Here is an 11,917-nt window from a genome sequence, read left to right on the forward strand (position 1 = left end):
GTTCAGGACCACAAATCCCTTTTCTCCCTCCGAGACCTGCCTCCTGCCATGGGCTGTGTCTCTCTGATTCTAGAACTTTCTAAAGACTAGGAGGGCCTTCCAGGTGCCTCTGTCCAGGCTGGTGTGTGGGCTGTGGCTCCCTCCCCCACCCCAGGTGTCTGTCCACTCTCAGGATGGTCACATGGGTGCTGCTGGAGTGTCCCATGGTGGATGCAAAGTTCCTGCATTTTCTCCCCTCCCCTCAGATCCTCCAAAGGCACACGTGACCCACCACCCCGTCTCTGAACGTGAGGTCACCCTGAGGTGCTGGGCGCTGGACTTCTACCCTGCGGACATCACCCTGACCTGGCAGCGTGACGGGGAGGACCAGACCCAGGGCGTGGACCTGGTGGAGACCAGGCCTGCGGGGGACGGCACCTTCCAGAAGTGGGCGGCTGTGGGGGTGCCCCCTGGAGAGGAACAGAGATACACGTGCCATGTACAGCACGAGGGGCTGCCCGAGCCCCTGATCCTGAGATGGGGTGAGGAGGGGCCGTGGGCACAGAGTCTCTTCTCAGGGCAGCAGGGGTCCTGGCGGACCTCAATGGGGTCAGGGCTGAGGCCTGGGGTCAGGGCCCTCACCCTCCCTTCCCTTCTCCTCCCAGAGCCGCCTTCTCAGACCTTTATCTTCATCATCATCATGGGCATCGCTGGGGGCCTGGTTCTTCTGGGAGCTGTGGCTGGAGCTGTGATGTGGGGGAGGAGGCGCTCAGGTTGTGAAGGGGTGGGGTCTGAGTGTGCACTCTAGGCAGTGACAGCGGCCAGGGCTCTGATGTGTCTCTCGGCTTCTAAAGGTGAGACTCTGCCGTGGGGAGGGGAGGGCAGAGGGGAGAACTGGGTGGTGGGGAGTCTGTGGGGCACTGTGAGCATGAAGTGGGCTTTGAGAATGTCACCAGTTACAGCCACTGGCCTGAATCTGTTCATGATGCTTGTCCTCCACAGCCTGAGGCAGCTGCCTTGTGGGGACTGAGTGATGGAAGATGTTCACTCTCCCACTTCCTGACTCAAGAACCTCTGATGGGGGGCTGGCCCTGCCCTGCTCCCCACACTTTCTGGTCCAGCAGAGGCGGGCTGGGCCCTCACTATCTCTGTCTTTACTTCCTGATGGTCTGAGCTGCAAGCTGTTCCTTCAGCATTGAAATGAGGTTGTGGATGTGACTTTGTTCATATCTTGCCATGAAGGGTTGGTGGGAAAATTAAAGGAGAAGATTGTAAATTTTGAGGGGAAATAAATATAAAAACCAAGAACTTTCCAGAGCTCATGTGTTTGCTGTGCTGAGCTGTCCCAGGTGAGGACAGGAAATGTTTTGAAGACCGAGTGTGGTCGGGGCCTGTGCCCAGGTGGTGCTCAGTGCATTGTCATCACTTATCAGCGGGGTCACCTCTCACCTCATCTGACCTTGTCCCTCAGTAGAACCTTGTCCCACCAGGACCTGTGGTCACTGGAGCTCAAACATCACTGAGGTCTTGAGTGCCCTAATGCGGCATATCTCCAGGACCCTGGACAGCGAGGCCTTCCTGGGGTTGGTCAGCGTGGGCTGAGGCCTGGATGGGACCCATCACCCATCTTCTGGGTGTTTGTTGTTTCATTGTTTTTTTAGATATTATGCCTGTTACTGTTTTCATGTGTGAGTTATGGCCTCATTTTATCGGTGTTCCCCATCTGACAGGAATAGGGTACACGTTCCCTGTCATTGTCACGCAGGCCCAGGGCTCCCTGCACACAGGACTCTGTGGGTGGAGAGATACATTTCAGGCTCCTCTTGCTCTTGCCTCCATCTAGGGCCTGAATGTTCCAAACCTCTGATCAGCTTGGTCTTTTTTGAGACCAGCCCCCACTCTGAAGCCTACAGGACCCTCAGCCAAGAGCCATCTCATCAGGGTCCCGAAGACACTTGTCACTCAGGAGATGCTCAGGGTTTTAGAAGCTCAGTGTCAGAAGCCAGGCGCAAAGACTAGGCACTTTCTCTTATACCACAGGTCTCTGCCTACAGATCCATTAATAGCCAAAGGGTCCCAATAGTTATAGATGCTGCCACCTTACCAGAGTCCCACTCACTCATGAACAATGTGTCCAGTCTATCATCCTATTCAGGATGTTTACATGGTACATGCACTTATGAACATTGACCAACAAATTAGTCAGAGGAGAAATTCAAGTTCAGTCGCAATATGATATTGCTGCACACCTCCCAGGATAGCAAAAATGAAAGAGTTAGACAAAGTCAATTGTTAGTAAGAATTTGGACTCACTGTATCTCCCATAAATACCTAGTGGGAGAGTAAATTGTTTAAAATACTTTGAAAACGGCTTGGCACCTCTCACTACACCCAATCATTCGCTCACCCAATGCCCCCGCATTTCCACTCCTGGTTATATCCCCAATAGACATTCACACAAATGTGTGCAAAAACTTATGAACAACTTATTCATAGCTGCACAGTTTGCAAAATCTTCATATAAGACAAATTATCATGAGCTGTGGAGGAGAAAGAGTGTGGTGTGGTCATAGGACAGAACCCTGTATCCCTGAGAGTGAATACGCTACAACCACAAGAGCCACAGGAAAGAGAATGGGACATAATGTGGAGACAGAGCCAGGTACTGGCAGGAGGCCATTGTAACATATCGTCCCTCAAAAGTTGATGGAACTCACCTGTGGTGTGGCAATCTAGTCAGGGGTGAGTTGGGATGGGGGGCAGTGTATGACCAAATAGAATTGAAGAGGGTCCGCTGAGGACTAGAACATTCTGTGAGTGTTGTTATTCCCACCTTCACCTCGTGAAAATCCACTATATCCATGGGACCTGTCCACGTCTCTCAGGGCATGTGAGCTTTCATCTTTTCATCTATTTTTAAAATTCTATATTTGTAATTTCACTCAATTTCCTATTTGTTCTGGTTCTTTCTCAATTTTAGATTCTGAGGGTATCCCTCTGTCTCTCCTAATTATTACTTCCCCTGAATCCTGTCAGTATGACAAGAATAATTCTTTCCAGGGTAAAACCTCAAAGCAGAAGCAGAAGCAGAAGTGGAGGTAGAAGAGGAAGAGGAGGAGGAGGAGGAGGAGGAGGAGGAGGAGGAGGAGGAGGAGGAAGAGGAAGAAGAGGAAGAAGAAGAAGAAGAAGAAGAAGAAGAAGAAGAAGAAGAAGAAGAAGAAGAAGAAGAAGAAGAAATATAGCAGTTGTGTAGTGAGTCACCGAAGAGCAGGACTGTGTGGGTGACTAAGGAAGCACATCATGGTCTCCTGTGGGGTCGTGTGGACCATTTAGGGACTCCCCAGGATTCTGAGCAAGGTTGGCACAGCTCACCTGGGACGGTCTCCATTGCTTAACATCCCTGGGGCCCCGTAGGAAGGACCCCTGGCATTTTCCCTGAGGGGGAGAGACCAGCTTCCTGCCCCAGTGCAGATGCTCAGCCTGCGCCCATCCTGGTGTCAGCCTGACCTTGGGAGCAGGGAAACCCTGAGGACGGCGCGCACTTGGAAATGGTGTGTAATTGTGCAATGAATGGAGGAGGAGGAACATGACACAGCCTTGGCTTTCAGTTCTTCCCAGACAACAGCTTTGACTTGGAACGTAGACCTGTCCACAGGGAACAGACACCTTTTCCTGCCCATCGTTCAGCTGCTGGTGAGGACCAGGAGGACAGCCCTCAGGAAGGAAGGTCTAAATGTATCAGACGTAGGACATTATACCACGGGCCTGGGGCTGGGGTCTCACAAACCCAGTGGGGGCGCAGGAATCCATGGGCTGGCTTCCCACACAATGGGATCCATGTCAGAATGCCCTCTGCTTGTCAGGACAGGGAGGAGTCCTCCAGCTCACTCAGTGACTCACCCTCAGGCCCACTCAGGAGTGTCGGGACTCCCCTTCTCCTTGGGGTTTCCCTTCTCTATTGGACAAATTAATGGCCAAATTACCAATAATCACCGCAGTGGCTGGGAGAGATTTGAGTGGGGATAAGGTCGCTCCTCTTTGGAGATGTCCCGAACTCTCCATGACGACAGTGTCCCCTGCGCCTCAGGTGACATGATAATGGCATCTCTGTGGGAAGATTAGGTCCTGGAACCCTGTCCCTATAACTATAGGCTCAGGGAACCCGGCTCGTCCTCAATGACACATCCCTGCCCAGAGCTCGAGAGCAAAGACCAGCCAGGTGAGGTCTTTCTTATGTCCGACCTCAGGGCAGAAATCAGGAGAGGAGGGTGGTTCCAGGAGGGGACATGGAACTGGGGTGGGTCTTCCCATGGGGCAGGAAGGGGCTGCTCCCCCCCCCGTATCTGAGCTGCTTCTGATCGCTCTGCTGGCCGGGGGGGGGTATGTGCTGGGGGTCCCAGGGTGGAATTCCTGCCAATGCTGGGCTTCCCGTACCTCTCTGTGTCCTAGAGTCCCCGACAGTGAGGGACCCGAGCTCGGGGTTCCCTTTGGGATCTGAGCTGAGAGTAGGACGGCCAGGGCCACTGACCTCCTCAGCCATGTGCAGAAGGGTCTGCTTATCTTCTCAGACCTGACCGAGCTTGAGGCTTGGGTGTGAAAACCATTGTAAAATGGATGAAATTGATGTGTAGAATTTGGGTGATTATTTTAAAATTCTGACATAAAATAAGGTCCATTCACACACACACATGCACAAACAGATATTCACCCAGAATCGTCATCTGTGGTATAATAACATGATATAAAGTCCACTTAAAAATATGTTTCATTGATTTTTAAAGAGAGCGGAAGGAGAGAAAGAGAGAGATAGAAACATTGATGAGACACATCTGCTGCCTCCGTAATGCACCCCCCTGGGGACTGAGCTGCAACCCAGGCATGTGCCCGACTGGGAATGGAACTGGCCTTCCCTTGGTGCATGGGTGGATGCCCAACCACTGAGAACACTGGCCCGGTGATGTCAGGACCATGTGTGTTTCCTCCTGATACCTGCCTTGGACTGCAATTTTCTCCGGATCCCTGGGAGATTAGGAGCTCATTTCTCTCTGTATGTTCCCTATTGTGTGAGGGTGAGAGTGACTTTGTGTGTGTGAGGCAGCAAAGGGAGAGAGAGGAATTGCTGGAGAGATCATCTCTTTGTTGAATAGTTTGCCTGGCGCAACGTGCCAGATCTGTTCTTCCCATTGGACATTGTGATGTTTTATCCTCTCATCCCAGGTCGCCACAGATGATCCAACAAGGAAACCAGTCACATCTCCCATCACCGTGGCTTCTGCTCCTCCTATGAGCTCTGTGTGAGGACTCACATGTCCCAGCCGTGTGAGCACAGTGAGCGTGAAGGGCCCATGGTGCTCACAGCACCCCTGACCTCTGCTCTGTAGTAACGTCCACTTTCCTCTCTCCCAGGAGGAAGCAGAGGCGCAGAGTGGGAAGCAACATCCCCACGCGGCAGTAAGCTCACTCCTCAGTGACCTTGACTCCAGGTCGGAGCTGTGTGGTCCAGAGGACAGAGTTCCCACCACCTGCCCTGTGCTCCTCCCCATGGTCCTGTCACCGTCCTGTGTCACAGATGAGGGAACGGGGTCCTGATAACTCAATGCCGGGGGTGCCAATGTCCCGAGGCAGCGAGGGAGGAGGTGAGAGGAGAAACAGACCTGGAGGTGCAGGAGCTGAGGGTTATGGGGACTCACTGTCCACTTCCGGTGCGGCCTGCACTGCAGTTTCATAAGCTGCACCCACTGCTCCTGAAGGGAAAGGACATTTGGTGACTCTGGGATTTTTAAAAAACTGGAGTCTCCCTGCTTGTACTCCGTCATGGCGTCAGGGGTCTATAGGGGCATGAAGACCCTGCCTCTGATGGACGCTACTCACTGAGCCTGCCTATGGCCGCCTGAGGCTGTATGTGAGGGACCTTGTTACTCACTTAGAAGCTTCCACAGCTTTAATGGGCCGCCTCCCTGTTCTGGGTGAAGTGGAGCTCAGAGCACCAGCCTGATGCTCCTTCAGGGAGACAGTGGGCAGAGCGCCCCCTGCAGGAGGAGGGCGGGGCCCAGTCCCAGGACCAGGCTTGGCTCTCAGGTCTCAGCGTCAGGGAGGGGTCTGGAGCAGAGCAGCTCAGTGTTGGGGGTTCCCCTCCTCCCTGGGGTTTCCCTTCTCCATCTCACATCCCTGTTGTGTCCTCCTTCCCGGATACTCATGACGCAGCCTCATCACACACTCCCATTGGTTGTCTGTTTCCAGGTTATAATATCTCCAGGGACCCACTGTGACTCAGATGGTCCCGGGACACCAAGGATGCGGGTCCTGAGCCCCCCCCCTCCTCCTGCTGCTCTCTGGGCGCTGGTCCTGACCCCCAACTGGGCCGGTGAGTGCGGGGTCGGAGGGTGCGGCGGTGCGGGGAGGAGCCAGGGGACTCAGCAGGGGCGCGGGGCGGAGAAGGCGCGTGTCCAGCCCCGGCCCTGCCCCCGGTCGGCCCCCCGGCTCCCACTCCCTGAGGTATTTCCAAACCGCCATAACCCGGCCCGACCGCGGGGAGCCCCGCTTTCTCTCCATCTGCTACGTGGACGACACGCAGTTTATGCGGTTCGACCACGACGCCGCGAGTCCAAGAATGGAGCCGCGGGCGCCGTGGATGCAGCAGCGGTGGATGAAACGGGAGGACCCGGAGTACTGGGACCGGAGCACGCAGATCAGAACGGAAACCGCAAAGACTTTCGGAAGGATCGTGGAGACCCTGCGCGGATACTACAAACAGAGCCAGGACTGTGAGCCGCGAGCCGGGCCCGTCACGACTCCCCCCCTCCCCACGGACGGGCCGGGGTCGCCCCGATGGTCCAGGTCCGAGCGTCACCCCGAGGCGGCGGGACCCGCCCGGCCCCCACCCGGGAGGAGACCGCGGGGACTTGGACCGGATTTCACCCTCAGTTTAGATTCAGTCCCCGCGGGGCGGGCGGGGCGGGGCTGACCTCGGGGCGGGGTCAGAGTCTCACACCCTCCAGAGGATTGTTGGCTGCGAGATGGGACCCAACGGACGCCTCCTCCGCGGGTACTGGCAATACGCCTATGATGGCGCCGACTACATCGCCCTGAAGGAGGACCTGACCTCCTGGACCGCGGTGGACATTGCGGCTCAGATCACCCGGCGCAAGTGGGAGGCGGAGGGTGTGGCAGAGTGTGACAGGAGCTACCTGGAGGGCACCTGCATGGAGTGGCTCCACATTCACACGGAAAAAGGGAAGGAGACCCTGCAGCGCGCAGGTACCAGAGGCCCTGGGGCCGCCCCCTCTCCCCGGGGCTGGGGCTCATACAAGGAGACAGGACAGGGGGTCAGTGTCAGACACCCCTCCTTGGGTCAGGGAGGGGGTTACCTGGATGTCCAGGTCAGGTACCAGAGGGACTACCCCTCCTCTCAGGGACAGTTAGGGGTGCAGGCTCTCCTGGGCTGCAGGGAGACCCACTGAAATAGCCCATCAGAGGTTCCCATGGGCCCTACAGGGGCTCTGGAACTCACAGGGACCTTCTCTCTCAAGCCTTGTGGGCTGCCCACACCCACTGTGTCTGAGGCCTGACCCCAGCTTTTCTGAGTCACGTGGCCTCCACCCAAGTCAGGACCACAAATCCCTTTTCTGCCCTCAGAGACCTGCCTCCTGCCATGGGCTGTGTCTCTCTGATTCTAGAACTTTCTAAAGACTAGGAGGGCCTTCCAGGTGCCTCAGTCCAGGCTGGTGTGTGGGCTGTGGCTCCCTCCCCCACCCCCAGGTGTGCTGTCCACTCTCAGGATGGTCACATGGGCGCTGCTGGAGTGTCACCTGGTGGATGCAAAGTTCCTGCATTTTCTCCCCTCCCCTCAGACCCTCCAAAGGCACACGTGACCCACCACCCCGTCTCTGACCGTGAGGTCACCCTGAGGTGCTGGGCTCTGGGCTTCTACCCTGCGGACATCAGCCTGACCTGGCAGCGTGACGGGGAGGACCAGACCCAGGACATGGAGCTGGTGGAGACCAGGCCAGCGGGGGACGGCACCTTCCAGAAGTGGGCGGCCGTGGGGGTGCCCCCTGGAGAGGAGCAGAGATACACATGCCATGTGCAGCACGAGGGGCTGCCCGAGCCCCTGACCCTGAGATGGGGTGAGGAGGGGCCGTGGGCACAGAGCCTCTTCTCAGGGCAGCAGGGGCCCGGGGGGACCTCTGTGGGGTTGGGGCTGAGACCTGGGGTCCGGGCCCTCACCCTCCGTTCCCTTCTCCCCCCAGAGCCGCCTTCTCACACCTTCATCATCATCATGGGCATCGCTGGGGGCCTGGTTCTGCTGGGAGCTGTGGCTGGAGCTGTGATGTGGGGGAGGAGGCGCCCAGGTTGTGAAGGGGTGGGGTCTGAGTGTGCATCTCTAGGCAGTGACAGCGCCCAGGGCTCTGATGTGTCTCTCGGCTTCTAAAGGTGAGACCCTGCCATGGGGAGGGGAGGGAAGAGGGGAGAACTGGGTGGTGGGAGTCTGTGGGACACTGTGAGCATGAAGTGGGCTTTGAGAATGTCACCAGTTACAGCCACTTGCCTGAATCTGCTCATGATTATTGTCCTACATGGCCTGAGGCAGCTGCCTTGTGGATACTGAGTGCTGGAAGATGTTCACTCTCCCACTTCCTGACTCAAGAACCTCTGATGGGGGACTGGCCCACCCTGCTGCCCACGCTTTCTGGTCCAGCCGGTGGGTGCTGGGCCCTCACTATCTCTGTCTTTACTTCCTTGTATTCTAAGCTACAAGCTGTTCCTTCAGCATTGAAATGAGGTTGTGGATGTGACTTTGTTCATTGCTTGCCATGAAGGGTTGGTGGGTAAATTCAAGGAGAAGATTGTAAATTTTGAGGGGAAATAAATATAAATACCAAGAACTTTCCAGAGCTCATGTGTTTGCTGTGCTGAGCTGTCCCAGGTGTGGACAGGAAATGTTTTGAAGACCGAGTGTGGTCGGGGCCTGTGCCCAGGTGGTGCTCAGTGCATTGTGGGCTTTGATGTCGTCACTCCTTGGCAGGGTCACCTCTCTGCTCCTCTGACCTTGTCCCTCAGTAGAGCCTTGTCCCACCAGGACCTGTGGTCACTGGAACTCAGACTTCACTGAGGCCTTCACAGGTGTCCTAATGCAGTGCATCTCCAGGACCCTGGACAGCGAAGGCTTCCTGGGCTTGGTCTGCCCCTTGGCTCTAGCCTAGGCTGATGCCTGGATGGGGCCCCAGCACCCATCTTCTGGGTGTTTGTTGTTTCTTGGATTTTGTAGATATTATGCCTGTTACTGTTTTCATGTGTCAGTAATGTTCTCAATATCTGGGTGTCCCTATCTGACAGCACAGGGTACATGTTCCCCTCTTTGTCCGACAGGCCCAGGTCTCCCTGCACACAGGACCCCGCAGTGTGGAGAGATGGGTATTCAGGCTTCTCCTGCTCCTGCCTCCTTCTAGGGCCCTGTTTTGCCCTGTCAGGCCCTCCCTGTTGCTCCTGAGGGGTCCTAGAACTCCTGGGTTCTTGAAATCACAGTTGAGATGAGAAATATGTAGACATCATCACTAATAACCGTTATTTGGTAATCATATCATCAATACCATTTATCATATAAAATCCACAACAATCAATGCTGCCCTGGGAGATATTAAAGTCAATTCCTAATCTAAGGAGGTTAATAAAGTTACATGGAAATTATTCAGGAAATACGTTTTCCTTTCAGCAGTGCAGCTGTTCATAGAAGTTTCTCTCTCTTTTTTAAGGAATATTGAAGGTTTTATGTAAATTTTATCTCAGGGTGGATATGAGCAGTACCCGCCTTCCATGGGCTCATGTCTGATGTTGGACTTGGGTAACATCACTCCTGCGTGAGTGGAGATGTTATTTTCTAGAGGAAGATAAACACATTGGAGAATGAAGAGTTGTTTTACCCATTTTCTGTATGTTTAGTCCATTCCTATTTCTGTGAGATTCTAGCGTGTTACAGAGAAAATCAAGGTAGGAGCTTGGTTTTCAGTGAGTTGCTTCTCACACCTGCAGTGTTTACCCGGTGGACCCTCTAATTTGGCGGATGGGAGGGATAAACCCTGTGAGACAGTGTGGAAGTTACTATGTATAGAGGTGCCACTTGGGTTTCCAGTTCATCACTGAAATGTAGACACGGGGTTCTGCTCCCACTCCGGGTGCAACATGAGCTTTGCCATCTTGGGGTCCATCTCTGCTGCCATGGTCACTGTCGCCCTGGCCCAAGCCGGGGTCTCCATGGTGCGTCTCCCGCACAGTCACCCCCTGGCCTGCGGCACCTTCTCCCTGCAAGGCCTCCCCGTGCGATCCCCTGAGACCAGAGGCCCCTCCAGCACCCTGACGCTGGCAGCCCCGTTACGACTGCCACGTGCTGCCCTCCATTTCTCTCTCTGTGTCCCTGCGTCAGGGGACGCTTACGTGGCTGACGCAGACCTGCCATGTCCTGCTTCCTGCCTCCTCGCTCTGTGTCCCTTGCTGCTGATTTTAAGGGTCGTGGAGCTCCTGGGACCCTGTGCTGCTGGGCGTGACTATTGATGATCTAACCTGTGGATGGCAGTTGCTGTAATATTCACAGCGACGCTGCTCAGGGCTCCTCCGAGGGAGGCCAGTGTGGCCCAGGGAGCCCGCAGGAGCTTCTAGAAGGGCTTCAGGTGTAACTGACAGGGAGCACAGGGAGGCTCAGGGGCACCGCGCGCTGTTCTGATGCCTTCCATCCATTCACAGTCATCCCTGCACCAAGGATGGTGACCCTCTGAGAAATGGGTGCTTCTGGGACTTTGACAGTGTGCGAATATCAGGGGCCCTGACACCCAGATAGTCTAGCCCACTGCTGGGCAGGAGTTGCTCGGGGCCTGAGCATGGACCCACAACCAGGAGGTCCCCAGTTTGATGCCCTGTGAGGTTCATGCAGGCCTTTCTGGATCCAACCCCAATAGCGGGCTTGCAGGAGTCAGCCCATCCATGTTTCCATCTCTCTCCCCCCCTTACTCTCTCTAGTAATCAATAAAAACATTTTTAAAACAAACAAAGAAAAAACCCCAGCTCTCCTGATGCTCACAGTGTGACAGGAAGGACAGGGAATGATGGGAACGCTCACAGCAGGAACTCCCATGGTCTGTGCTCCCGCATCTGTGGCCGGGAAACCACAATCCCACAGTCACAGCCTTTCCTCCTCCTGTTCTGCGGGCTGACTGCGCTCAGTGGCCCCACTTCTGCTCCATGTCACACAGGCTGGGGCGGGGTCATTGGAGGCCCCCCGGGACCAGAACATTGCAGCGGTTCTCAACCTGTGGGTCGCGACCCCTTTGGCGATGAAATGACCCTATCACAGGGGTCGCCTAAGACCATCCTGCATATCAGATATTTACATTTTGATCCTTAACAGTAGCAACATGACAGTGATGAAGTAGCAACGATAATAATTTTAGGGTTGGGTCACAACATGAGCGACTGTATTTAAAGGGCCAGAAGGTTGAGAACCACTGTGGGTTCCTGACAGGGCTGCAGCTGGTGCTGGCTGCCGGCTGGGAGGTCCCTGGGCTGTGAGGTGGGTGCTGCTCCGGGGGGCCCCTGTCCAGGGGGCATGGGCCAAGGGCACAGGTCAGACCCACAGGCTTCTCATGTCACACCCACAGGCCCCTCATGTCACACCCACAGGCCCCTCATGTCACACCCACAGGCCCCTCATGTCAGAACCACAGAAGTGAGGCTCTGTCACCTCCGTCCTCCTCTGGTCCCCAGAGCTGGTCACAGGTCCCAGGGGAGGAAGGCCCACCTGTGGGAGGGGTGGGAGGACCCATCACAGAAGAATAAGTGGGCGGGGATAGTGTTGCTTCATCTTTGAAACACAAAACCCAAAAAGCTGCACAGTGAGTGGGAAGTGCCGAGAAGAATTGGAGAACATTTTAATTAAAGTATTTAACTA

The 11,917-nt window shown here is 55.3% G+C and overlaps 1 protein-coding gene across 24 annotated transcripts in view; it reads left to right on the plus strand.

Annotated features, from left to right (window-relative positions):
• Positions 1-11,917, plus strand: part of LOC102429481 (saoe class I histocompatibility antigen, A alpha chain-like) — a 65,939-nt gene that overhangs the window by 8,651 nt on the left and 45,371 nt on the right. For 7 of the 24 annotated variants that reach the window (XR_002827392.1, XR_002827394.1, XM_023748130.1 and 4 more), the window contains exon 4: positions 7,830-8,105. The exons of 3 other annotated variants lie outside the window; for them this stretch is intronic. Coding sequence is in view for 16 of the 21 variants with exons in the window: in XM_023748130.1 (XP_023603898.1) it covers positions 7,830-8,105 (276 nt within the window). In the remaining 5 variants the exon portion in view is untranslated. Of the gene's footprint in view, positions 1-245; positions 522-644; positions 753-787; positions 834-981; positions 1,226-7,829; positions 8,106-8,228; positions 8,331-8,366; positions 8,413-11,917 lie in introns of those variants that run through there. 14 more of the 24 variants (XR_002827395.1, XM_023748150.1, XM_023748134.1 and 11 more) reach the window with 5 other exon arrangements.

This window comes from Myotis lucifugus, unplaced genomic scaffold, assembly GCF_000147115.1.
Source record: "Myotis lucifugus unplaced genomic scaffold, Myoluc2.0 scaffold_1168, whole genome shotgun sequence".
Taxonomy (NCBI): domain Eukaryota; kingdom Metazoa; phylum Chordata; class Mammalia; order Chiroptera; family Vespertilionidae; genus Myotis; species Myotis lucifugus.